A 25,405-nucleotide genomic window follows, 5' to 3' on the forward strand; every position below is an offset into this window, starting at 1 on the left:
TATAAAATAAAAATACTGATTTAAAAGTAATATAAATTTACCATTTACAAAAACAAAACTTATGCAATTTCACTCATTTGATCCAAACATTTGCTGACTCTACAGAGACATTCAGAAGTTCTCTAAACTGTCAAAGTAACCTGAGTGGTTCTTGTCTCTCATGGCAGTCATGAAGCCGTCCTGGTCCTTGTCTCCTTTTGCTCCTCGCTCTGCTAAAAGGCCGGTTGGATCGGCGCTGTAACGCTGCCCACCATTGTCCTCCCCTCCGCCTTGGGAAATAAAAAGAGAGGAAAGAAGCAAGACATGAATTTAAAGTTTGAAACGATAAAAACCCTACAGGTACGTGAATGAACGAGATGATCCTGGATACGGTTTAGTCTTTTAGTCAAAACTGTCGGGCAGGGTTGCAGCTCATATCAACAACGTTTAACTTGTCTGGGGATTTGGGGGTTTTAGTGACTTCACAAGACCTTTACTTGGAATTTCTATTTACTAACAACAGAAAGATTACTATCAGTGGTTGAATAGGGCTATCGCCAGTCTGGCTCACTAATACCCTTTCACTTTACTTCTCACTGTCTAGCACCACTCTCATATGAATGCACAGGGACTTTTCCTACCCAAACTAATCTCAGCAGGAGGCATACATGTGCTGCTCAGTGGTAGAAAGGTTGATTGACTTGTGTTACCATCACAAAAGCCCTGTGTCACATGTTTTGGGCCAGAAATTGCAATGTTTCCAGTTTCCAGAGTTGCATATGTGTATTGTCGTATATCACTCAGTAAGATCAGATGTGGTCACTTGTGTGTTTGGCTGTGGAATTACTATGGTGCATTCAGGGCCCAGCGATTTAAAGTCAAGTTTGATCTTGTTTTTGGTTTTGTTCTGACTACATATGAGAAGAACTCAAATAATGCTCAACAACTGGTGTTTAGTCCGTGTTGTATTTGTCCACGGCTTTAAACTGTAGTCCAAATTAAAAGGTCAAATCAAACACAAAACTCTGTTCCTTCATTGCTACATACAGTTTGCTTGGATGCTGTTTCCCAAGTCACTGGCAGGAAGAGCCGAAATACTAAACTGAACTGAATGCAATGATTTCTGCTTTTGTGTAACATTTTGCTTCACCTTGTACTGCAGTGAGAGCTGAGGCAGCGACCAGCGTGCTGGACCTCGGAGATGCCTGCTTCCTCAGGGTGCCGTTGCAGCGAGGGTCATCCTGGTTGCCACGACCGAACCCCCCCCCACCGATCTGCCCCCCTGAGATGAGTTCCTGTGGAGGCAGGCAGCCTCCGGACACGGGTGGAACAGAAACCACTCTGGGGAGGGTAGCCAGCATGTCCTCCATGCTGAAACTGGGGTCCTGGCAGCCGTACTGGTTGAGTAGAAGTAGAATAACGTTCAAAAAGAGGTGCAGGGATGTGATCAGGGAGACTGAATTGCAAGAATATCAATTCATCAGGCTGAAGCAAACCTCATTAGTCAAATATAAATGGGGAGAGTCATGGTAAAGTTTTTTTTAACTTGTCTACGATTTTCAAAGTTCACCTTAGTCTCCAAGTGAGGGGAACAGTTGTATTGTCCAGTCTTTAGTCTACACACTAGTTCAACTTTCTGGTGTGCCAGAAGTACAAAAGTACAAAAACATTTACACACATAATAAAAATAATAAAACTAAGAATTCCATCCATAATATAACTGTTTATTATAGAATAGACAATGCACGTGCTTTGAACCATTGTTCATCTGTAATATTTAAATGTAACAGGCAGGGGAGACAAACAGCAGTGCCAAATAATGATATGGCAGCATGACAGCAGAGGACAATTTAATTAAAAGGATTTTAATTAAAAGGCTCCACGCAGCAATGTCTTAAAGTAGCCATATCAGTGCTGCCATGCTGTGTGCATTTGTGTCGACGCTCAGGACAAAAAAGTGCTTTTCAGAACCACACCAGGAGCTTCACTATGATTTATCTCAGTTCCCCCATTTTTTATGCAAGAGGTTTGTTTTCTGTTGCACGTTTCTATCCTTACGTTCACTTGCTCTACGTCTCAGAAGTCTGTAATCATACTAATAAGAGAGAAAATCTCTAATTTTCTTGTTGGACTTATTTTTTCCTTAATTTGACAGACTGACAAAGAGGATTTGTGGTTTGTGAAAGAAGATGTAAATCTGACTTCTGATTAGAAGTTTTTAACAGGTGTCATTATATCAGGTTCCACAGTAATCAAGGACTTTTTGGTATCCGGGAAATCACGGGAAAGTGGTTCCTCAGGCAGGTACACCCAAAGCCTTTTTGTAAAACTGAGAGATTGGAGTTTTTAGTTTGTGGAGTTCTGTCGCAAATAACATTGTCAAGTTTGCAGTTTTTCAGTTTGCCTAAAACTAAAACATATTCTCCTCAGAGTAAATGAAGAGCAATACTTTTACTTAAAGGGCATTTATTTATTTATTTACTTTAAACTAGAGGTTTTCATGTCATGTTACCGCGTGACGTCATGTCAAATCATTCTGCGTCGAGTTTTGCTGTCCGCCATTACCTCGCTTCGGAAGCCAGCACCTTCTGCGGGATCAACTTTTGAATTTTGTTGTTTTGAAGGGAACGCGTGTTTTCTGTGAACATTTGTGGTTAGTGGCAGCGTGGACAAATACTTTACAGACTATCTTTGTATTTCGCACGTGTGGGAGCAAATCGAGCTAAACCACGTTAGCAGCATGGCTGTCTCACCCTAACTGCGAGGCTGTGGTTGCCTCCAGTTGACAAGTGCAAAGTTAATATTGTTGCTAATGCTACTTTGCTGTCACGGAAGCACAAAATTGTGATCGTATGGAAAGGCTCGCTTGAATAAACGAGCAGAAGGCCCGTCGCGGCCTGCGCCCGGACATGTTTTACCCGAGGGAGGGGCTGGGCTCCCCCGCCACACACTACGGTGCAGGGCCGGCAACGTATCTCTGCACTAAAATCTTTACAGCAGATCCAAAGTTGTAACACTTTATTGAGTAAAGCAACCAATTTGAGTAAATGGTGGACATTATTATTCCTTCTATGCGTACAGGCACTTCACCTAATGAAAGAAAAAGACGACGTTTTCTGCCTTTTTCAATGCAACAATTGGACTCTAAAGATGACATAATGCCTTCGCAGTTTAACATACACAAACATTGATTTCATAAATAATAAATATTTATTGAGAAATTTCTTTCTTATTCACCAGAAGTGTGAATCAATGAATCTGTGAGTGTGAATTAGTTGAAAGTCGTGGCCATTTTTTTTTTTACTGCAACGAATACAGTTTTTATTCTCGTTTTTACTAGACCCGTTTGGACGGGCTGGCCGGTCAGTGAAAAAGCCAGCCAAGGTGCAAGTTATCCTGAACCTTGATGACACCAGGAGGCTAATTCTGCCTGATTGAATTCCTGACAATGGGGCAGCTTATGGATGAAGTCCGAAAAGTCTGTGAGTTATAACTGAAATTTAAGATTGCAGGACCGAGACGGACATTATGAAGACGCACAAGTGAACTTCACATCCTCTTTGGCAACTGTACGGGTCATCCCAATAACTGATGATTGCAGCAAAGGATTTAATGTCACTGTCTATGATGATTTGGAGTCTACTGTCAGACGACACAGAGCTACTCCAGCTCTGTCTCTACAAGAACTTCTGTGTCAGAGAGTTTCTGGGACCAACATCCTCCTATGACACTGAACCGCAGTTAGAACATAGAAATGTGGTGTGTAGGTCAAATGTGTCAGAGTTCAAAAACAAAGAAATTCTGGAAAAGCCAGCTTCAAGTACAAAGATTACTTGGATGCTAACTTCTGATCTTGTATTTGTCATGGTTCAATATAAGGTAACATTCGTTATGGTTATTTTATAAAGGGATAGACACATTTTAATACCAGAGGAAACTTTTGATGGCCTTTGCATTGCTTATCTCATGTTTTAAAGACAAGATGTACCGTGTTGCATGTTAGCATTGATGTGGTTAATGTTACAGAATGGTTAAAAACAGATCAAAGACCAGAATTTACTCATTCTGTGTTTTTCCTCAAGTGCTGATATGTGATACACATACTAGTTAGCTCTACTGACTGCAAATGTCAGGTTTTATTTGTGTATTTTGGTTTTATTTTTTAATACATAACAGAAGGTGATGCATATTTTAAAAACATCACAATAAAGATGGTCTTTTGAGGAGAATCTTCCTGTATTTGTTTATTGTGAGTAAACAAAATTGAATATTGACTGTAACAAAATTTCAGTTTCATCTTAAGTGAAAATTCTGCTTTTATAATACAGAAGATACCGTTGCTGTTAAGTAAAATTTAGGGGGTAAAAAAAAAAGCAAAAAATGTTATTGTATTGACCTACATTACGTAACATTTTGCTTGTGACAAAAGAAAATGTATGTACTTAAGATAAAGTTAAATTATAGTTTGTACTCAGTAAAAAATTTGACTCGAGAAAAACTAATACATTTGATTGTCAAAAAATTTAGTATTTTAATGAGTTTATTCTAAAGTAAAAACTTTACTTGGATGTAATTGTAAATATTCATTTTTTTTCTAAAGTGAAAACATTTAGTTGTAACAAAGTGAAATATGGTGTATGGTCTTTAAACTAAATCATAATTTTTTACTTTCTATGAAAGTAATTTTTTTTGTCTTGGGTAAAATCATTTTTTTGTCTTGGGTAAAATATATTTTTTTTAAATTCATGTTAAATACATTTTTTTTTTAAAGTTTTGCCAAATCCTAAATATAATTTGAGAAAAACTAATACATTTAGCTATAAAACAATTTGAGTATTTTTTTTTAATTTGGTCCAATGTATGATTTTTTTTTCAGTGTACCTGATTACTATAATGTATCTGACAAAGTACCTTATGGGACATATTCATTTTAGATATTTATATATAACTTAATGTACTTTAAATAACTTACGAAAACATATTGAACTCATGTAACGTATGCTAAGTAACTTAGTATCTTAACATAAACCATGATCTTTTCCTAAACCTAAAATATAGATTTTGGTACCTAAACCTAAAGCAGTTTATTTTTCACACGTGAGACTGACATGGTATCCTTTAGTGGACTAACAGGTTTAATAAGATAAAACACCAGCACAAATGATCAGAAAATAACAGCTTTAAACCAAAGTGTGACTACGGTTCAGACCCTGGATGTATGCTACTTAAAAGAACACACAAAACTATCAGGAAGTTTAAAAGGACTGTTAGAGGGACACGCTCATTTTCTCTGTGTAACTGCATCATTATTTTTCATTCTTCGTCTGTCACTGCTGGAGTCTTCCTCACTTTCTCATGCAGTGCTCTCTACTGTAAGCCTGAAGCGTTTAGTCAAGGCTGCAGAGCTCAGGCTGTGTTCTCATTACTCTCTAACAACAGGTATATCTATGCAATTTCCCTCTTTCAGTCCTCATTTACACCTCATCATCCTTCATCTTCTCCTGTCTCCGTATCCTAACAGAATGTGCCATCATCATCCTCAACACAAAAATAAAAAGTATAGTTTCTTCAAACGCTATTTGAATATAGACACAGTCATGCTATTGTTTTAAAATCTTGACCCTCATTACACTTGCATATTTAAAAGGACCCCATTCAAATGTCCCCGCCATAGAGCACAAGGATCTTCTGCTCAGTGTTTTTGTCACTATTAAATCAAAAAGTTTTAATGGCCACCAACAATACAATTCTGAAATGTCACGGTTATTTAATAATGACGGTTCCACATTGATAATGTGTGTCTCGGAGAATGTGGAACAGATTTCTTTTAGGTATGCTGTGCAGCTATTCAAGTGAAGATTAATATGTAATAATAATATATTATTATTATTATTAATAATAATAATAATATTTTGCTGGACAGAATAATTAAGTTCATTACAATCATCAACAAGATTTATGTAGATGAACCCAACTGTATGAAATTAATCAAATTCATTTTGCATCCAAAGTAATACCAAAGCGCCAAAACAGAGGAGAAGGATTTTTACAAATATTATGCAAATAAATCTTTCACTGCCTGAAATGCACCAAACCGAGTTGGAGATGTGTCTCTCATTGGCATTCAGCAGGCATTTTTATCCTGACACAAACACAGGGATTGGAATACAAAATGGCTGAATTCCAGCTGTGTGACTGGTTTTGTGATAGATTTAAGTCCAAAGAAAGACACCGAACATTTGAACAGTTAAAGAATGGAGGAGCTCTGGCTCTGAACCCTAATTTTGAAGAAGGCAATTACCATAGTTTCACAATGGAGAAAGACAAAGAAAAGCATATGGAGAATGGGAACGCAAGAGGAAGATGAGAGTGAAACTGAGAAAGCTGTGTGAGTGCAGTTTTAAGACCTCAATCTTTTGTGCTTTAACAGGAGAGTCCTGCAGGACACGCTGAGAAAACTCCTTGCCACATCACTTTCGAGGCCATCTAAATGATCTGAATGACTACTCTGACTTTATATTGTCCCCTTTTTCATCATGGTTCAGTGCCAGTCACCCTGCTGCTACACTCCAAAAGAATTGGTAATAAGAAACTGTGCTCAAGAGTCCATGACAAATTAACAGATAAGCAACTATATATAATTACGACAAAGAAATAAAAAATAGCATACCTAACATCAGGTTTAGTGGAAATAAATTAATTGTGTGCAAGTATGAATACTGACTGAGAAGAGTGCTGAAATTAATTCAGTGCAGACAGCTTTCTTGCCTAAAACGTTGTTGGACATTAAACTAGAAAAAAAAGTTTGTTATAAGGAGTTTGGTGCTTTACCACGTTTTATGTTTGGGTCTCCTTCAACCACACATGATGAAATGACGTGTGGATGTTCTGAAAAGATCTTCTGAGATTAGGAACTTTTGACCTCTTTAAAAATGCAGAAGCAAAAATGCAGTAATTTTTTTTTCTTTGACTGCTTGAAAAGCTGATTTGATGGTGTCTGTGATATGTAGTCTGTGTTATAGACATTAAAATCCTCAACTACCACAACAAGAGATAAATTGAGTTTATGGCTATGATCCCATCAGAGATAAACTGAACTCCAGTTTGAGGCTGGTAAAATAGTGCAATCAATCAATAAGGTGCTCAGCAGCACTTTTGCACTCAAAATAGCAGGTGTAAATACAGAAGAATGCAAATTGAGACTCAGGGATGGTCATGTTTTAAGATAGTATTGGATCCAATGTTTCAATTTAAATACTTTATCTGTCCAGCTTTAGCTCAATATTTGTTTGTATGGAAACTGGTGGATCTCAGCGAGAGTACCATGAACTGAAACAAAATGAATACATCTGGGACACATGGATGGATCTCTCGACAAAAATAATTGTTGTCCTCCAGTCAATTTGGACAACTATTTTCTCTTATAATCCTTCTTTATATCTGTTCCATAACTCACTTTTATCAGATGGCTTTTTCTTAATTCATAATATTTGTTGTAATTTAAAAGATTTGATCTGGTCTCATGGCCTCACTTTTACAATCTGTTTTTATTGTGAAGTACTTTGTAACTTTTTTATATAAATAAAGTTTGAGCTATTATCGAAATGAAATCCATTCATTTGAACAACCCAACACTAATACGGAAGCACAATGTGCAGTTTATAGATATTTTACCGTGAGTCATCTCAACATCTAACTTTAGACGTACCTACTGTATTTCTTTTCCACATCTAAAATGTTAAAACGTGCCCTTTGCTTTAAGATCTAAGATCTCTGCGCATTCCTTAAATCAAATACCTTGTTGGAGTCCATGCGTTGGTGGGGAGTATATGCCAGTGGAGGAATGTTGAAGTTGTGGGGCACCAAGTACTCCTCGGCATCCATCAGGTCTTCCAACTCCTCCTCATCCAAGAGGCTCTGGAAGAACTTGCTGTCATTGGGGCTGGGCAGCTTCATGCGGTCATCGCCCTGAGAAATGTGGCGTGTTGATGTGTGTGTGTGTGTGTGTGTGTGTGTGTGTGTGTGTGTGTGTGTGTGTGTGTGTGTGTGTGTGTGTGTGTATGTGTGTGTGTGTGTGTGTGTAGGGGGGGCGGGAAGGGAGCACAAAGTTGTTAACACTTTAGAAAGCGAGATCTTTGTTTTCTCCAAACCATGCCAAATATTTACTGAAATCCAAGTGCAAAAAAGTGGACTGATGATCACATAATTCATGACATACAATATATGTAAAGACTGATATTGCAGTCACTGTTTCAATCTGGTAATTCAATTGTAAATTAATAATGCTTTATTTATGCAACATGTAACATCCATGGCCTTTACATCTTAATTGCCATCATATTTTCAAAAAATTAACTACTGTTATTTTTCAAAAGTCGCTTTGGAAAAACAATCAGTTCACACAGGAGCAAACAAATTGTTAGTTCTAGATATTCATTAAAAAGCTTAAAATAAAGATTCAAGTCACTACTGTTTTGACTTAGTGGTTGTGACTGGTGTAAACCAGCTTAACAGCATTTGTTAAGTAATTCAAACCGAGCTTTTTTTTTTTTTACAGAGGAGCCAAGAAAGCAAAGTACAATTTCGAACAGATACTATTCATTTCTGACGACAACCATGTATTCATTTTTTAAACGTAAAACAAGCACAACAGAAGACGGGTTATAAAGGTAACTTATTTCTTGTCCGTCACCGAGATCTACCTACCTGGATGACCAGGTATCTTTGGGGATCACGAGCCATCCGTGTGAACTCTGCTGCCAGCTCCTTGAACTTGGGTCGACTGTCTGCATCAATCATCCAGCCTGAAAAAAAAAGTATTAGTTACTGACCTGTATACGGTTCCAAACAGATATATCTTGATATTTAACCCCATGATATTTTTCCAATTGCCCTTGATTTTAAATTGGACCCAAAGTGCAACTCTTCCAATTTGTAATTTTTCTCAGCAGAAAACAAAAGCCTCATCTACATCCATAAAGATCTATTTATTACCTGACTGTAAACTTACAGTATCTGAATTTAAATGGGAGGAGCAGTGTGTTGAGTGTGTGTCAGTGGTGATCAGGCAGTGCAGTTCAGTAGGTTAGGTTAGGTTAGGTTAGGTAGTTACTTTATTAATCCCCGAGGGGAAATTTTTTCGCTACAGCAGCATACAGAAGCAATAAGATAATAATAGAACAATAGAAAAGCAATAAAATAGCAGTAAATAGCAGTAAAACATATAAATATAAAATATAAAATGCACAGTGTATACAGTATATACAGTACAGTATATATCTATATATATTATATACAATAGTCCTCACACTTTGTGGTTTTCCCATATGAAACCATTTTCCTTTATATAGGACATTATTATTTGTTCCATAATGAGCAAGCACAGATTTTTAGAAATTAAGTTATCTTTATTGTGATAATTTTTTCCAAATTAAATACAGTCTCATCACTTGAATGGCCATATGGAGCAATGTGCCCTTCTGCCAATTTCCCTGTGAACACATGGGTACATCGCCAAAGCAAACATGTGATCTGGCCTTGAGTCGAGCCTGTCGACGTATCCAGGGAAATAAGACATAGAGTTCAGAAAAGAGAGATGTGGCTTTAGACACTATTGCGAACACAGATACAAGACATTTCACATACAGAAGGGATCATCTTTTGTCTTGGTGCTTAGTTTCTAGCTTTACTGCCAATAAAACAACAAGAAGGAGATTAACTGAGGAAGTACGTCTTCCCCAGTGCACCATGTGTGTGTGTGTGTGTGTGTGTGTGTGTGTGTGTGTGTGTGTGTGTGTTTGAGTATGTGCAGTAGTGCAAAAAAAAGGCAGGTAACAGGCAGGTGACAGTGACCTCTCCCTGCTGTGTGTGTGTGTGTGTGTGTGTGTGTGTGTGTGTGTGTGTGTGTGTGTGTGTGTGTGTGTGTGTGTGTGTTTGTGTTTGTGCGTGTGTGTGTGTGTGTGTGTGTGTGTGTGTGTGTCTCTGCATGCCAGATTGGCACAGGTTCAGGGTGAAAAGTAAAAGCCAAGGTGACAGTGACGGCCAGAGGCTGCAGCTCGGAGAGCAGAGGACACGGCTGGGGTGACGCTGGCACCGAGTCTTTGTCCTGGCAGCAGTGCACAGAGGTTATAGTGCCACCTGTGACCCCAGAGCCTGATGGCATGACAGCAGTGACTGACCAATCGGGCCAATGTGTTGGTGCTGGAGGGTCACAGCCAGTCAGGAATATTAGTCCTGAATTCATCTTTGACTAGAAATCCTTCAGTAAAATTTGTGATTTTTGGAGGATTTCTCAGTATCACTTCAATCAGAGAGATGTTTCACTATCTTTTGCTTGGTAATGTTACATTATAGAGTTTAAAACAAAAAACAACAAATCTTTGACAACACCTAGACCCTCTTGTAAAAAACAGCTGACCTGGCCTTTTGAAGATCACTCAATAAAAGCACAATTATTTTTGTCTAGTTTGCATAAAAAAAGACAATTGGCTCCCCTTTTAAATTCAAAATGAATATCCACTACCTTGACATCAGTTTGTAATAAAACACTGGCACAAAACTCCTAAGTTCTGCAGTAAACACATCTCCCAAAGCCAGAGCAAACTTAGAAGGGCATCTGACTGCCCCCGCCTTTATTTTAATTTTGTTTTGCCTTTGCAGGAGAAGGCTGTCGGAATCCAATCCAAACCTTCGGACTCAATGGATCAATATGCCCACAGACAAATGACTACAATATATGACACAAAACAAAGGAGACCAGGTGGGAAGTTTGCAGGACTAAAAACTTCAGATATTATGGTTGACAGGACAGGACCAGGACAATGAGGTGTAACATGTCAGAAAAAACAAACAAAACACAAATAGGCCACAGCCAGCGAGAGGTCGGGGTTGCTACGACGTCCTCTGTATCCTTACTTCTTGTAGACATGTCTGAGGGACCATGTGGATCTCCTCAGAACCAGCTGTGTTTCACTCAACAGTGTTCAGCAAAACTTTCTTCATTACTCTCAAGGACTTTACACGCATTGCGGTAGTCCTTTTTTCTGAGGCTATAGTTTGTGTTGTTCTATTTATAATATTATCTTTAAAGGAGGTTTCTGTTCTTTCTGTTCACCCTGGGTCTCTACTTACACTTGACCATGACCATGTAGACGTCAATGGTGCAGATGGGTGGCTGAGGAAGGCGCTCTCCTTTCTCTAACAGATCTGGGATGTCTCGGGTAGAGATCCCATCATATGGCTTCCCTCCAAAGGTCATCAGCTCCCAGATGGTTACACCTAAAAAGGAGATGGAAGGACGATGAACACAAGAGCGGAGAGATCAGTACAGAAGAGAATAAAGAGATGTTCAAAGAGGGAAGAACAAATGGAGAAAAGAAAAGGAAAATCAAGATGAGAGGAGAGTGACGAGAGGAAAGAAAGGTAAAGAGCAGAGTTAAGAAGGCAGGGTTATACAGCAAGGGTAAGGAAGAAATGAGTAAAGAGAACGAAAGAGAGAGACATGGAATAATTAAAGTAGAAAATTGGAAATCAAGCAAAAACACGAAAATTGAGGCGAGTAAAAAAAAGACAAAAATCAAAAGATGAGAGAGACAAGAAGAGATCACAGGAGTTGAGATAAAGAGAGAGTAAGAGTGTAAAAAAGAGAAAGCAACAAAACAGTGGGTAAAGAAGAGGTCAAGATAAGAGAACACAACTCAACAGAGGACAGACGATGAGTGGAGGAGAGGAATTAATCACAGCCTTAAAAGTCATCTGCCACTTTGAACTTTCAGCACTCTTTAGTTTTAATCACATTAATCAGCTAATAAGTAGCAAGGAGAGTAAATGCACACAATAAGATGGAGCTGCAATTGCTTCAGGTCACAGAGGACAACTGGGGACACGAATGCATGAAGCCATACGGATAGTTTAAATCAAACGTGACTCAGAATACTACTAATGACCGAGCTGGTTGAAAAAGGAGTTTTAAAAGCTGAATCAAATATGATGCCAGCTTTATTTATTTTTTAACAAAAAAGGCTTAAAATAAATCTGCTACACACCTCGAGCAATTTGCAAGACAAATAAAGATATCTACCTCATATTCTGGAGAGCATTTTGACCGACCATTTTTTTGCCATTTTGGTTATCTAAATAAACTTTGTGTGATTAAGATCTTAGAAGAAGTACTAAACTTGAATGGTTATATCCAATCCGACAAGTTCCCCTGAAATGAGATTTGAAGCTTACCGTAACTCCAAACGTCACTCTGATGGGTGAACTTCCTGTAATGGATACACTCCAGGGCCATCCATTTAATGGGCATCTGCCAGGTAGGAGCACAGCGTGTCAGGATTACATAAATGCAACATTAACAGGAGTCCAAAATAATCTCTTTCTTTTATACTGAGGAGGAAAATGACAGCGACTGGATCATCTGAGTTTGAAACATCTGTTGGTGAGTTGGCAGAACTGTCTGTGTCAAACACACTGGAGAGAAGAGAGGGACAGCAGAATGAAAGAAAACTAGGTCTGATGAAGACAAACATTCTCTCTCTCTCTCACACACACACACACACACACACACACACACACACACACACACACACACACACACACACACACACACACACACCAGCTGTACTGAAATAAGCTGAGGCAAAAAGCAGGGCGGTCTGGGATGCAGCTTAACACTGTGATTAGATTTGAAGGCCAATTCTATTGATTACAGTGATGGAGGTTGAGGGAAGGGGTATGTCGAAGGTTAGAGTGCCCGTCTTTCACTCAGCTGAGGGGATAATACCACAGCGCTCATCGTTGACATAAACCATGATGGACACGCCAGGAAGAGGGCTAAGAGAGGATGAAATGGGCTTTCTTGAGAAAAGCGGGTTTGAAAACAAAACACAAAAGAGGCAAAGGATAAACAAAGATTAGAGGAGGTCAGAAGCCCATGTGCACGCAGCACCAAGGACATATTTGTTTACTACGTTTGTGGGGTTTTGAGATCTCTGCTCCCCAAAGGTAAATAAAACGGTCCAATAGAGCTGAATAGTATTTCACTCCGCTGAAACGGTCTTTTGTGATGGGCTCAGTTCCTCCCTCAGGATATGAAACCCTCATTAATGTTAATGTCTATTGTTGTCTTTTACAACGTGTCAGTGGTACGGACCAAAGTAGTAATTCAACAATATTGTATCTCAAAACCAAATACCTTAAACATCAGATAATAGAAGTAGATAACACGGCCTCTTATTCAAGGCACAAATGATCATCCATGAGATATTAGTATGGTAATAAAAAGCACAAACAATGCTCATTAACAAGACCAGCAGCGATGCTACAAATATCAATATCTACACAAGTTAGTTTCAAAAGTTAAAGACAGAATCATAAAATGTAATTCTTATTAAAACATTTCATCAACAATATTTTTGATGCCTCACAATTGCATTTCAAATTCAGATATTCTTAAATGAATATTTCATCATTGTATTTATCTGCTTTTTTGCAGAGTTAGCTCAATACGAGGCTTAGGCAGTGGGACACTATATAAGCTTAAATGACTGATCTGGTGGGTCTGAGCTGTTCAAATCTGTCAATCAGATCCACTAACGCTCACAAATTAGGTTATATGTCAATCCGGGACCTTAACGTGGAGCTCAAAACAACCAACATACCAACTGCATTGATGTTCACTCCGAACACTGACCAATATTCCCATGTGTTTGTGTTCGGTGGAAGTTTGATTTCAATCATTGATGCATTAAGAGCTGGATATGACAATGAAAACAGGATCAACAATGATGGCAACTTTAAGGTCTAATTGCACGTTTTGTGTGTGTTATCTCAGTTATTGTAAGAGAATGAAAATTGACAGTTTTTATATAATTGCAAAACCAAATTTTTCTACCGAATTCTCATCTTAAAATCTTTTCACACAGTACTCTTTATGGACATGCAGCTCGATAAAACAGTTAATCAAACACCCAAGGTGTGCAACCAAATCTTATATCAGAACTCTGAGAACAACTGTATGATTAGTGAAAGTAATGAGGTTCCTTTGTTTTTGGTCATTGTTGTTTTTAATAATGAGCAAACTTCACAATAAATGTCATAGAATTACAAAAGCTAGAATTTTGCATGTCCACAAAATGAAACTAAAGTAATTCCAGGGATGCAAAAACAAACCTGTCGGATTGCAAAGAATCTGGCCAGGACTTCTCATTGACATCTCATTTTATCTTCTCAACTGGTAGGTCTGACAGAACTGTCCAGAAACACTCGGATTCCTTCTCTTACATTTCTCCAGTTAATTTCCTTTTTTCTTCTATACACGTTCATATGACAGATTCATAAAGCCGTCATACATGTGAGAATCACCGCAGTCCACTTTCCCTTCCAGCCCCGACTGTAAACTGTTACTCTGACTCTTGCATACAAAAAAAAGTTTCTGCTCCCCCCTAGAAGTAATTAGATATAGCTTAACAGCTGCAAGCAGTAGCTTCATATTTGGTCATGATCCTCCTTTCTAAATCTCAGGAAGAAAGTGAATATGTGAACAAAAAGTTCTTTAATGTATGAGTGAATAAATATAGGAGAATTCACCACTTGAAGCAGTCAGACATATTCCAGGGGCTCATTGTATCTACCCCAGTCCTACAGTTCATTGTGATGATCGAAGACGTGAAATGTAACATACAAATTATTCAATTTTTTTGTGAGACAGTGTAAATAAAGTTTCTAAAAGTGATGCTATGATTTACCTTTCCTCCATCAGCATTATATTCTTTCTCGTTCACATCCAGCAGGCGAGCCAGCCCGAAGTCGGTGATCTTGATGTGGTTCGGAGATTTGACAAGAACATTTCGGGCTGCCAAGTCTCTGTGGACCAGTCGCCGCTCCTCCAGATACATCATTCCCTGCAACACACACACACACACACACACACACACACACACACACACACACACACACACACACACAGATATTATTTATTATTTTCTATTGAGTTTATTTATATGCAACGCAGATATCAGTAAGCTCAGTAGTGTGCTCAGCAACATGCAGCCCACACACATGCAGGTCTGACTCCCATTTAACATCACCATCTGTCTTCATCATCATCATCATCATCATCATCATCATCACGACCACCATCAAGTCTACATTAGAATTTTTATAATTATTTGTGTCATCATCATTACAAGCACACTGTTATTTTTACAGTTGTAATTCCCATCAATCAACAACTAGACTGTGGAAAAGCCTTCGTAATTGCCAAATGCTTGGCGATGCAATAAACACAGCATCCATAAGCATCAACCCAGGGGCAGGTTTTCAATTAATAACAGGACCCACAGGGGCGAGGAATGTTGGAGTAAAACATTCCCTTCAATACATTTATCGAACAATTAAGAAACCGTGTCTGAGTCCTATCTTGCTGTCCCTACTTTAATTAATAATGATTATCTGCCCTTAAAAACGGAACATACATTTCCCTTCGATATTATCAGCTGTTTACATTAATTATCCAAGTGATAAAACCACAACACAAATTTCTAGGTTATAACTGCCTCATTTTTCACTAAAAAGTACAGATCAACTAAAAACACATTTTGAATGTCATACATGGACAGCACTAGAGGAGTGAACACGAACACACACACACACACACACACACACAAATCAGATGCATTTCTTTGCCTGGAAATGCACATATTGAAATTAATATATTACTTATTATTAGAAATATAATATAATATAATAACCCAATGGCAGTATCGACCCCTCAGAATTTGTATCACCACAAAACTCCAATAGGACAAATTCAGACTGACACAAAATGCCAATAATGCTTCCAGCCACAAAAAAAAAAAGAACACTTCCGTATGGCTTTGTAAAAACCTTTCAGTTCCTACATCTTGTGCTACACATCTACATTCTCCACTGCCTATTGTGCATCGCTGCAGGAGTGGACCTGGAGAGAAAGAAAGACGGGGGCGGGGGGTGGGGACTATTTCAAATTGGACGAGCAATAACAGAAGCCACTTTGTTTGAAGTGGCGAGAAGACAGAAAAACGAGGTCTTATTTGAAACCATAACAAATTGGATTTAGCTGCAATGGGCTGGAATGAAAGGAGGAGTGGATGGGAAGAGGAGGAGGGGAAAGGTGGGGTTGAGCATTACGGTAGTCTAAGAGGTGAGATTACATTGGTAAGGCTATAATCACAACGCCTCATTTGTCTCCCCCTCAGGAGAACACGTGGTTTCAATGCACACCTGCACATTTACATACAAGCTCACACTCGCACCTGCACACATGCAACTAACATGCAGATGCAACTGCCTCCTGTATCTGTGTCAGGGTGTCAGTGGACAAAGTTAATAGATAAAAGACCGCAATAAAATAATCACGCACACACAGACTTCAAATATCCACCTTTTTTAGTTGTTATATGAATAAATGTCTATATCACATAAATGTATGTTCACATTGCCAGTAATTGGCAATTTATTCAACTGCTGTTCACTTTAGCTTGTAGGAATGCTCAACAAGCACTTCGGAGACAAATGTTAACTGAGCTGCTAACAATCGCTGCTTGGCAATATGTTACTGGATTAATCTGACAAATGAATATGACCGATACAAATAATATACAGCTACCACGCACTGCCATGCACATGTGTTGATCACCCAAAATGTTGGTGATAAATGTACAATATGACTTAGTATGCAAGTTTTTGCGACTGCAATGTTTAATCTAAAGCCGATCAATATTCATGTGAATCTTTCAACGACCTCCTGACAAATAAATAATTTCTTAGCGCCTAATAGCTGACCTCTGTAAATAAAATAGTCTATTCCCACGTTGCTTTGGGTAACTTATTTAATCTAACAGAGTTATGTAATGAAATTACAAAACAAATATAACCCTAATAAGTTAGTAAGAAAACATATCTAATCAAATTACAGTTACTGTACAAAATGTTGGTGATTAAAAAGGGGTTTTGTCAGAATATATTATTTTTGCACTGAAATATGTGGAAGACAACATGATGCTGCTGCTTTGCATCTTTTTCTCCCTGCAGGAATGCTCTGTGTTTATGTCTACACAGGTCACCATTCATTTGGCACTCAAATTTGAATTGTTGTTTTGAATCGGTTTTCCTGTTTGAATTTGCACCGCCTCTCTTTTGTCAATCAAATCAATGTGTATTGGTCAAAGCAACCACATACAGGCAGTTGACCATGTCATTGAAAAAGAAGGTGCGATATTTAAATTAGAGCCGTTCAGGAACCAGTGTTCAAAAACTGAACAGCACCCAGCTCTGTTGATAGTTTTATCATCACTTGGAGTTGACCTGAATGTAAATGTGGTTTAAGTTTATGGGAGCAGTCAGTTGTGATCTACATACTTGTGATTTGTTTTGGTGGTTGTGCTTTAAAATCAAAACAGTTCAGTCTTAATTCAAGTAATATATAAGAACTTTTAGTAAATGTTTGACAGTAATCAGTGTTGAGGTTTGTTGTGAGGTTTACACTGCTGTGTTTAAATAGTTTTTTTTTGCACTTTCAGCTTCATTTCCCACATTTTAAGAAAAGTAATCAAAGTTACAATAAGTTAAAATACTTATTACATTTTTTTAACATCCAGTATACATGGCCTAAAGTGCTGCAGACAGAGCAGAACTGAAAGAGATAAAGGTTGGGATTTAAGGTATCCCATGCCCGTGGCTCCCAAGTCGTCAACTCCATGTGTGTGTGTATGTCATGGTATCCACTGCCAGCTTTCTGACAGATTCTTATTTGTACATAAATCGCGCCCAGTAATCTCCTCAATTTTCGAGACAATTAAGCAGTGGAGGGAGAATGGATGGCTTGGCAACCCGTGAATTTTAATTTGCCTGCACAATGAGATTGAGAGGGGGAGGTGATGGAGTATGTGCGGAGTGGGAAGTGGCTGCAGACGTGCGTAAGGAACAAACTTATTTTTTTTTTTTTTTTTTTTTCCCACTCGGTTGCTCTCATTCACTGGCCTCCCATGTGGACATGATGAGAACGACTCACTGCCAGAGGTTTGTAATTGCTGCAAACCTGGATGTGACAGCCAGGCTGATGTCAGTGGTGAAAGCTGTATTTCAGGTAAGCTTGCCACCAGAGAAAATCCACGGGCTTCAGACAGACTCTGTTATGATCGCACCTCCAGACGAGGGCTGCTTTCCAATCAGTGGAGATCAGGCCTCTGCCCTAAACCCTGAACACGGAGGTTTTACATGGGAAAGCAGGCCAAGAGGGAAAATCTCTAGAATAACTAGAAGCAGAGGAGTCAAGGCTTTGAATCACCACCATCAGAATTTCAGGAAAGTACAAGTGTTACAAAAACCTATAGGTAGAAGTTTCTGCACCGGGTGACAGCACTACGGTAAATATGAAGGTACTTTGGTGTCTTAACGGTTTTGAGATCAAATTTCTCACACTGCAATCAACAATAAAGTTTGTAAGTACAAATATATGAACTGAAACTGATATTATCTGGATTGCAAACAAATTCTCCCTTACAGTCTTGTTGGTTTGGGTCATAGACTTGAGAATTTTGCTTCTGCCACAAAAAGTTTGAGTTGGATGTAATGGGCGGGATAAATACTCATGGGTGAGAAGAGTTTCTGTTGGTGGGTTTGTCTTTTATGTATAAAAAGACACAAAAGTACCTTCATAGTTTTCAGTAGGGATGAGCTTTTCAAGCGAAAATAACCCCCCAACGAATGCTTAACGAAGGCCATCAAACTCTGAAAACATTTGCTTTTGACAAAGCTGATGGGAAGCATGTCTTTGATGTCCAACATCAAATTTACTCCGCCAGGTTAAAGAAGCCAGAGACTGATTGATCATCTTGTGGATGGACTGTCTGCTCTGTGCTTTAGAAGAAGAATGTGAAAAGGGCATAAGCAGTGCTACATGCGGGGTCCTGAACCGCCCTCTCAAGAGTCAAGAAAATTGCTACTCCCTCGGAAACCACTCTGACCTCCCGCCACGGTTATTTATGCTTATTCCACAGAGCCACGCGGATGAAACACAAGTGGACGGTATTGTCCTCAGACGTGTTTCCCTGAAGACAGATTCGGCGGCGAGGTGGCAAAGGGCTGGAGATTAAATCAATACGAGGAGAGTGAGGAGAGATGGTGCCCATTTTTCACTGACTGGCACTTCCCACTGTTGTTTACTCTGGCAGGACACACACACACACAGACACACACACACACACACAGACACACTCGCACACACACGCACACACACACACACACACACACACACACACACATTATTATTCATGAGGAAACACTTCTAATGAGACTGAACATCCTACAGAGGCTCTATAAACCTCTTGTGTGTTCTCTTTTGTCTGTGTGTGTGTGTGTGTGTGATCTGCCCACTATACTGGTGGAGGAGTGACGTCTCTTGCTGGAGATTTATGCCCGTATAGTGACACAAGAGGAATTTGTTGTTGGATCTCCTGGTATGCCACCATAATTTCGCTTGGTAGGGCTCACCTGCTTTAAGATATTCCTTTCAAGTTCGGGAAACTAGAATCCGTAAAAAACGGTACATTGAATGGTTTTAATTTTATAATACTAAGTAGTCAGCAGCAAGAGAGCCTGACTCATCTGTGCTGTTTTGTCTCTTTTATGCATCTTGGGCTCATTTTAACAAGGATGCCAGTATTTCTGGAGGGCACAGGATGTTTAGTGACTCTCTGTTTTGTGTTCTGATATTGTGAATAACTGTGCAGTTTTATTGGAGGTTTGTGACATCAGTGGAGCATCTGTTTGACGCAGGACATGTTTAATGTATGTTTTGGATATAAAAAGATCCCAGTGGGCATTGAAGAAAGTGAGTCACTGTTTAAGGAATGTGGTGAAACAAATCAGATCAATGTGGAGGAGAGACTGAGAGAAAAGGGGGGAATGATAACACAATAATGATGAAAGCGGGAGGCTTTCATTTCATTTTGTGTCAGAGTGAATTTAGTAAACAACATTAGGGGGCAGATTGAATGTGAACAATTTGTCTGTGCTCAGACTGGGTTAGCAGTTTGTGGGGGAGGGGGGAACCTTGTCCATATACATTTATTCTCTGATGAACACTTAATGCCAAATCCACCACAGCATAGGGGGGATCTGTCCCTCTTATATGAACACAAACAAACACACACATGCGCGAAACCCACACAACCAGTCTCATGAGTGTAACTGAATGAACACCATATGCAATCATCAGATTCAATTCCCAATCACACAGTAAAATACTTTACAGAGCAATAATATGAATTTCATTTCAAGTGTGAGTAACATTCCAAACAGTTATCAGACAGAAAAATTCAGGGACACTTTTTATTGCATTGTGTACTGGGATGAAAGCATAATACCAATGTATTGTTTCTTCATCTTCACCTTATTCTCTAGACATTTTTGTGACCTCAGAAACAAAATTTGGGATACTGTGAGAAAAGCAATATTTGCGATGGTTTGACCTGCACAGATTCTAAAAATGTTTTTAAAAAAAGCATGTAGATTTCTTGTGTTCTGTGTGACACACTGCTGTGTTTCGAATGCTCTACACACTCTGTATGCAAATATGATATGCTGTTAAAAACAGATAATTTGGCATGCATGCCAGCAAGTGTTGAGTTTAGAATTATTACACATACTCACACGCATTAGTACGCCCAGACAATCCTCAATTGTGCGTAAAGAATTCACGGATGCCTCAGAGCATCAAGCTGGCCTTAATCTTTTTGCAGAATTAAGTCTCTAGTCTCTCTATTGCTGCTGTCTCAGGTTCAGCATTAATAAAAGGGGTTAGAGAAGTGATTCAAATGCCAGCTGGAGTCAAGTTAAGGGCTTCACTCACCAAGTGACCTATTATACTGCATCTATTCTCTAACCTGTGCTCTGACAGGCAGAGCTGAACGCTGTAATAATGAATGAGAAGATGAGCTTGTATAAGCATCAACCCTCACAAATTCCATCAACTAGTATCTCAGCAAAACATTTGCACCCTTTGAATTATTTTAAAATAACAACCAATATCACAATATGTAAAATTAATTTTTTAAAAAATTTGTATTTGATTTTATACACTTTATTAATCCCCGAGGGGAAATTTCTTTACTACAGCAGGGGGTCTCTCAGGGGGGAGCTGCTGCAGCAGCAGGCTGCCACTAGCGCGGCGCCAGGTAACCTGACCTGAGGTGCATGTTTTTGGATGATGGGAGGAAGCCGGAGAACCCAGAGAGAACCCACGCAAGCACAGGGAGAACATGCAAACTCCGCACAGAAAGGCCCAGGACCGGATTCGAACCCGGAACCTTTTTGCTGTGAGGCGACAATGCTAACCACTGCACCACCGTGCCGCCCTCAAACCGTTTAATTTAATGGCCAATTTGGGATGAGTACTTATTCTGGGAGCAAACGATGTGAACTATTGTTATAAAACAGTCAATTCATAGGTAGTAACGCTGAGTGAGGTGTAGAGATGGACAGTATATAAAGTGTACTTTATGACAACTTTATGTAAAGTTACTTGGAAAGCACTGGCATTTCGACTCACAAACAAAACCTTTGATAAAGCAAGGTAACTGTTTTTTCTCAAAAATGTTTCCACTTATATTCTCTCCAGCTAGTGACCAGGGTCAAAGATGGAGGTCCTGTGACAAAGTACAAAGAATGATAAAGTTTTTATGCCTAAACCTAACGCAATTGCTACCGTGTAACATTTAACCCAGACCGTTATATTTTTCTCAGCCTAACCCTGTTTTCAACTGCAATGCTTTTTGGTGTCCAAATCCGTTAACACTGACTCGGTACCCTCTAGAGCACTGATTCCCAAACTGTGGTACGTGCACCACTGGTAGTGCGCAAAGATTATTGCAGTAAGGCCTATCAATTGCATTCATTTTAGCACTTCAAGGCTCATTTGCTTCATAATAAAACTATATTAATGCAGGGAATTTCAAGGTTGTGAGCAAGTAGTGCTTGAAAAAAAGCAAATTGTGCACTTGTAAACAGAGCAAATACAATTATTATCAAGTATCTTATATAATTAGATACTTGATAATAAAACAAACACTATTCTAAACCTCATTCACTGGCTTTTACCCCAGACAGCAGAGCTGTCTGCACCGCTACCAACAAAAGGTGTCCAACATAAAGGGAGCATCTGTGATTGACAAGCAATAGATCCAACATTTATGAATAACCACTGTGTAATATTACAATGACATATGCTGGCTACCATTTAGTTTTGGTTACTCTGTCTTTCTCTTTGACTCGTTGAAAATATTGTTTAGGAAACACATGGAGTGTGTGGAAACCTTGTTGGAAGTATTTTTGTTATCTCTTGCAGTCATGTCAGGCATCTGGCTCACCGAAAGATTCAGCAGGGTTGGTGGGAGGGTTGAGACAAGATTCTTTAACTGAAACACAAGACTCGCTGTACGTGATCATCATGAATAATCACTTCCTTTAGCGAACACTACAGAGGGCAACGTTTAAAGACCAGCGGGCACATGCAATTTTGTAGTTTTAGAATGATGATGGATAACTGAGAAATGATTTGTAACTGACATCAACTAACTTGGGATGATGTAAGAGATTTAGCTTTATTTCATGACAGTGGTATCCTAGAGTATGTGAGAGATGAGGATGTGATTCCGGGGGGGAACGGGTCACTATATTCTGCTGCTGAGGAGCTGTCAAGCAGCCATCACTCTAAAAGGGATTCAACCTCTTCACTGTAACTGCCACTATGGCAGCTGAGCAGGGAATGACCTCACTCGAGCACGTCTGTAGATTTATTTTTAGTTACAATTCTCTCGTCGTCAAATTCATTTCTGTGGCTTCCAGCTAGAAAAAAAAAATCTATTCAGAATTTAATCTGAAATTCTGAAGTCATTGGATTGTTCGGAATCTGACAGAAGTGTGATGTTTGTTGTCAGATTTTTTTTTAAATTTAATTTTATTCATGTCTTTTCACAGGAGATGAAGATAAAGAGCAGGTGTGCTTCATTGGTTGTGTGAGATAAGTACAAAATGAAAACATTTGAGAGACTGAGGGAGTAACAAAAAAAACAAATCTCCTCAAGAATCCAAGTGTTTTATCCAAACTTTAACAATGACTTTACTTGTAGAAAAAATATTTTATCTCGAGACTATTAGGCAGTTTAAGCACATTTTTATAGACTAATGCATTTTAGCAATGAGGAGAGAAATTTTCTTCCCTGTTGTACACATTAAGAATTCAGATTTTGTTTTGAATAAGTAGAATTCATTATGTTCACATAAGCGGTGGTATGAATTAAGTGAAATAAACAAACAATAAAAGAAAGAAAAGCCTCCAGAGATCTTTTCTTAAGAAAAAGCAAAGAGTTGAGCTAATATTTTTGAAGCCCTTCATCCAGCTGGCTCTTATGAATGAATGTATGAAAGGTATCTTTTGACCTCACCACCCACAGAAGGAGGGACAGGAAGAAATGCTCCAGCAGAGAGAGAGAGGGGAATAAAGAACAATGGTAGAGCCATGCAAATAAAGCAGATATATTAAAAGCAGCTTTATGGGGAAATTTTATTTAAAATGTAGCTTTGAACGTCCACTATCTGAGAAATTCATAGCAAAAGCCTTAATTTTAATCAATAAAAACATGCCAGCTACAGTCACTTGTGTACTGGATGTGATGAAGGCTACTTTTTTGCAGCTCAATTTAACCACATTAAGCCTGAGGCTATTTTTCTAACTAAGGAAAAAACAAACATCAACAAAAAAAACAACCTATTCCATCAGTAACAGCTTCACAACTTCACGGCCAAACTGACCAACCTTCGGGTCTTGGGGTAAGAGATAGAATTCTAATGAAATATATATATATAATTAATTATGATGAGTCACCTTGTTCCCATCACCTAGTCAGAGTTGAAAAACTCCAGCAAAAGTTTAAATTTTTACCTCTGCCTAATTCAAATTTCCAGAAAACCGATTGCCTATTATCTGGATATGGAGAGACAAAACTGTTTGAGATGACATTAAGATGGACAGGTTATTACCATTTTTCAGGTATGGGTGGACAATTTTAAAGGGCGAAATTCTTGATTTTTAATTAAATAATAAGTCACAATATTGCCCAGAGAAAGTGGGACTAATCAGAGCCATCATGTCTGCACACCACCGTACACCCTAAGATTGGGGGACATTATAGTGAAAATTCAAGAGGTTTCACATGACCATTAAATCAATTGATTTCTGCATGTTTGGTAATTAATTATGTTTGTATTTTTCTTTTATTTGGATGATGAAAAGCTCTGGGTCAACTGTGACATGATATGATCGACCTAATTTTTGTCATTTAAAAAAAAAAAGTTTGCACTGCCAGAACTATATGATGTATAGCAAGAAAGCATAGAGATTGTGATGACAGAAAAATAAGCAACATATATGTACTTATGGTGCATGAGAGGTTTAGGTAAGGTTGGGAGAAGGGTATATTGTGCAGACTAACACATTTAAGACCAGAAAAAAAGAATGACACAGAACACAAAAAGCAGGTGTATGCATGGAGAGGGCAGAGGGATTTAAACACTCAGCAGAAATACATCCATCGTTCTCCTTTTTAACCGAATCAGCTAACACTGATAGGTCAGAGTGAAGGGCTACACAACGGTTTGGAAATGGCTTGTTTCAGCAACTCACTCTTCATTTGTCTCTCTCTGTCTCTGCAGGGGCACCGGTTCACTAAACTCTAACATTTACTCTAACTGATGTGATTGTAATTTTAGAATGCATGATTTTTAATCTCCATCATAACAAGAAAAGCACAGCATGAATGCACTTGAGGTTTGCAGTGTTAATTTAACACATAATCTACTCTGTACTTTTCTGTCTTCATCTTATGGAGTACCTCCTTTTGTCACTCACACATGCCATGTGTCTTTTTACCTGATCTTCAGTTAATTATGCAGTATTTTACTATTATTTTAAGAATGGATTATTAAGATAGCAATATGTGCTAACAGGGCACTCATTTCCTCTGCTTGTTACTCACACAGGGACATACAGCAGTGCACATTGTAAAGATTATAAATAGAAAGGTTGCAATGTGTAAGATTATTAATGTGTACATCAATCTACACACAGGCAGATCAGTTTCCTCTACTTGGCAAACCCTCTAAAGGAGCAAACACTCTGATTTTTTTTTTTTTTTTTTTTTTTTTTTTTTTAATTCTTATGTCTGTAACACACCTATAATTAATTAGGGCACTAAGAAACACTTGCTTTGCGCTCAGATTTGTACACACCTTATATGCAAATGACAAGTGACCACTACCCACATAGAACCTGACAACAAGAGTGCAGAGACTGTCAATACCTGCAGAAAAAACACATATGTCATGT

The 25,405-nt window shown here is 38.6% G+C and overlaps 1 protein-coding gene across 1 annotated transcript in view; it reads right to left on the reverse strand.

Moving 5' to 3' along the window:
- Nucleotides 1–25,405, reverse strand: part of LOC138201251 (receptor tyrosine-protein kinase erbB-4-like) — a 296,936-nt gene that overhangs the window by 6,262 nt on the left and 265,269 nt on the right. Inside the window, exons 21-27 of the mRNA XM_069154588.1 lie at nt 14,727–14,882; nt 12,211–12,286; nt 11,110–11,256; nt 8,686–8,783; nt 7,777–7,947; nt 1,130–1,376; nt 141–269 (exon numbers count right to left, since the gene is read on the reverse strand). Coding sequence (XP_069010689.1) covers nt 141–269; nt 1,130–1,376; nt 7,777–7,947; nt 8,686–8,783; nt 11,110–11,256; nt 12,211–12,286; nt 14,727–14,882 — 1,024 coding nt within the window. The remainder of the gene's footprint in view (nt 1–140; nt 270–1,129; nt 1,377–7,776; nt 7,948–8,685; nt 8,784–11,109; nt 11,257–12,210; nt 12,287–14,726; nt 14,883–25,405) is intronic.

The sequence above is a fragment of the Embiotoca jacksoni genome, unplaced genomic scaffold (genome assembly GCF_022577435.1).
Source record: "Embiotoca jacksoni isolate LCO1_2020_lvr unplaced genomic scaffold, fEmbJac1.0.p SCAF_2, whole genome shotgun sequence".
Taxonomy (NCBI): domain Eukaryota; kingdom Metazoa; phylum Chordata; class Actinopteri; family Embiotocidae; genus Embiotoca; species Embiotoca jacksoni.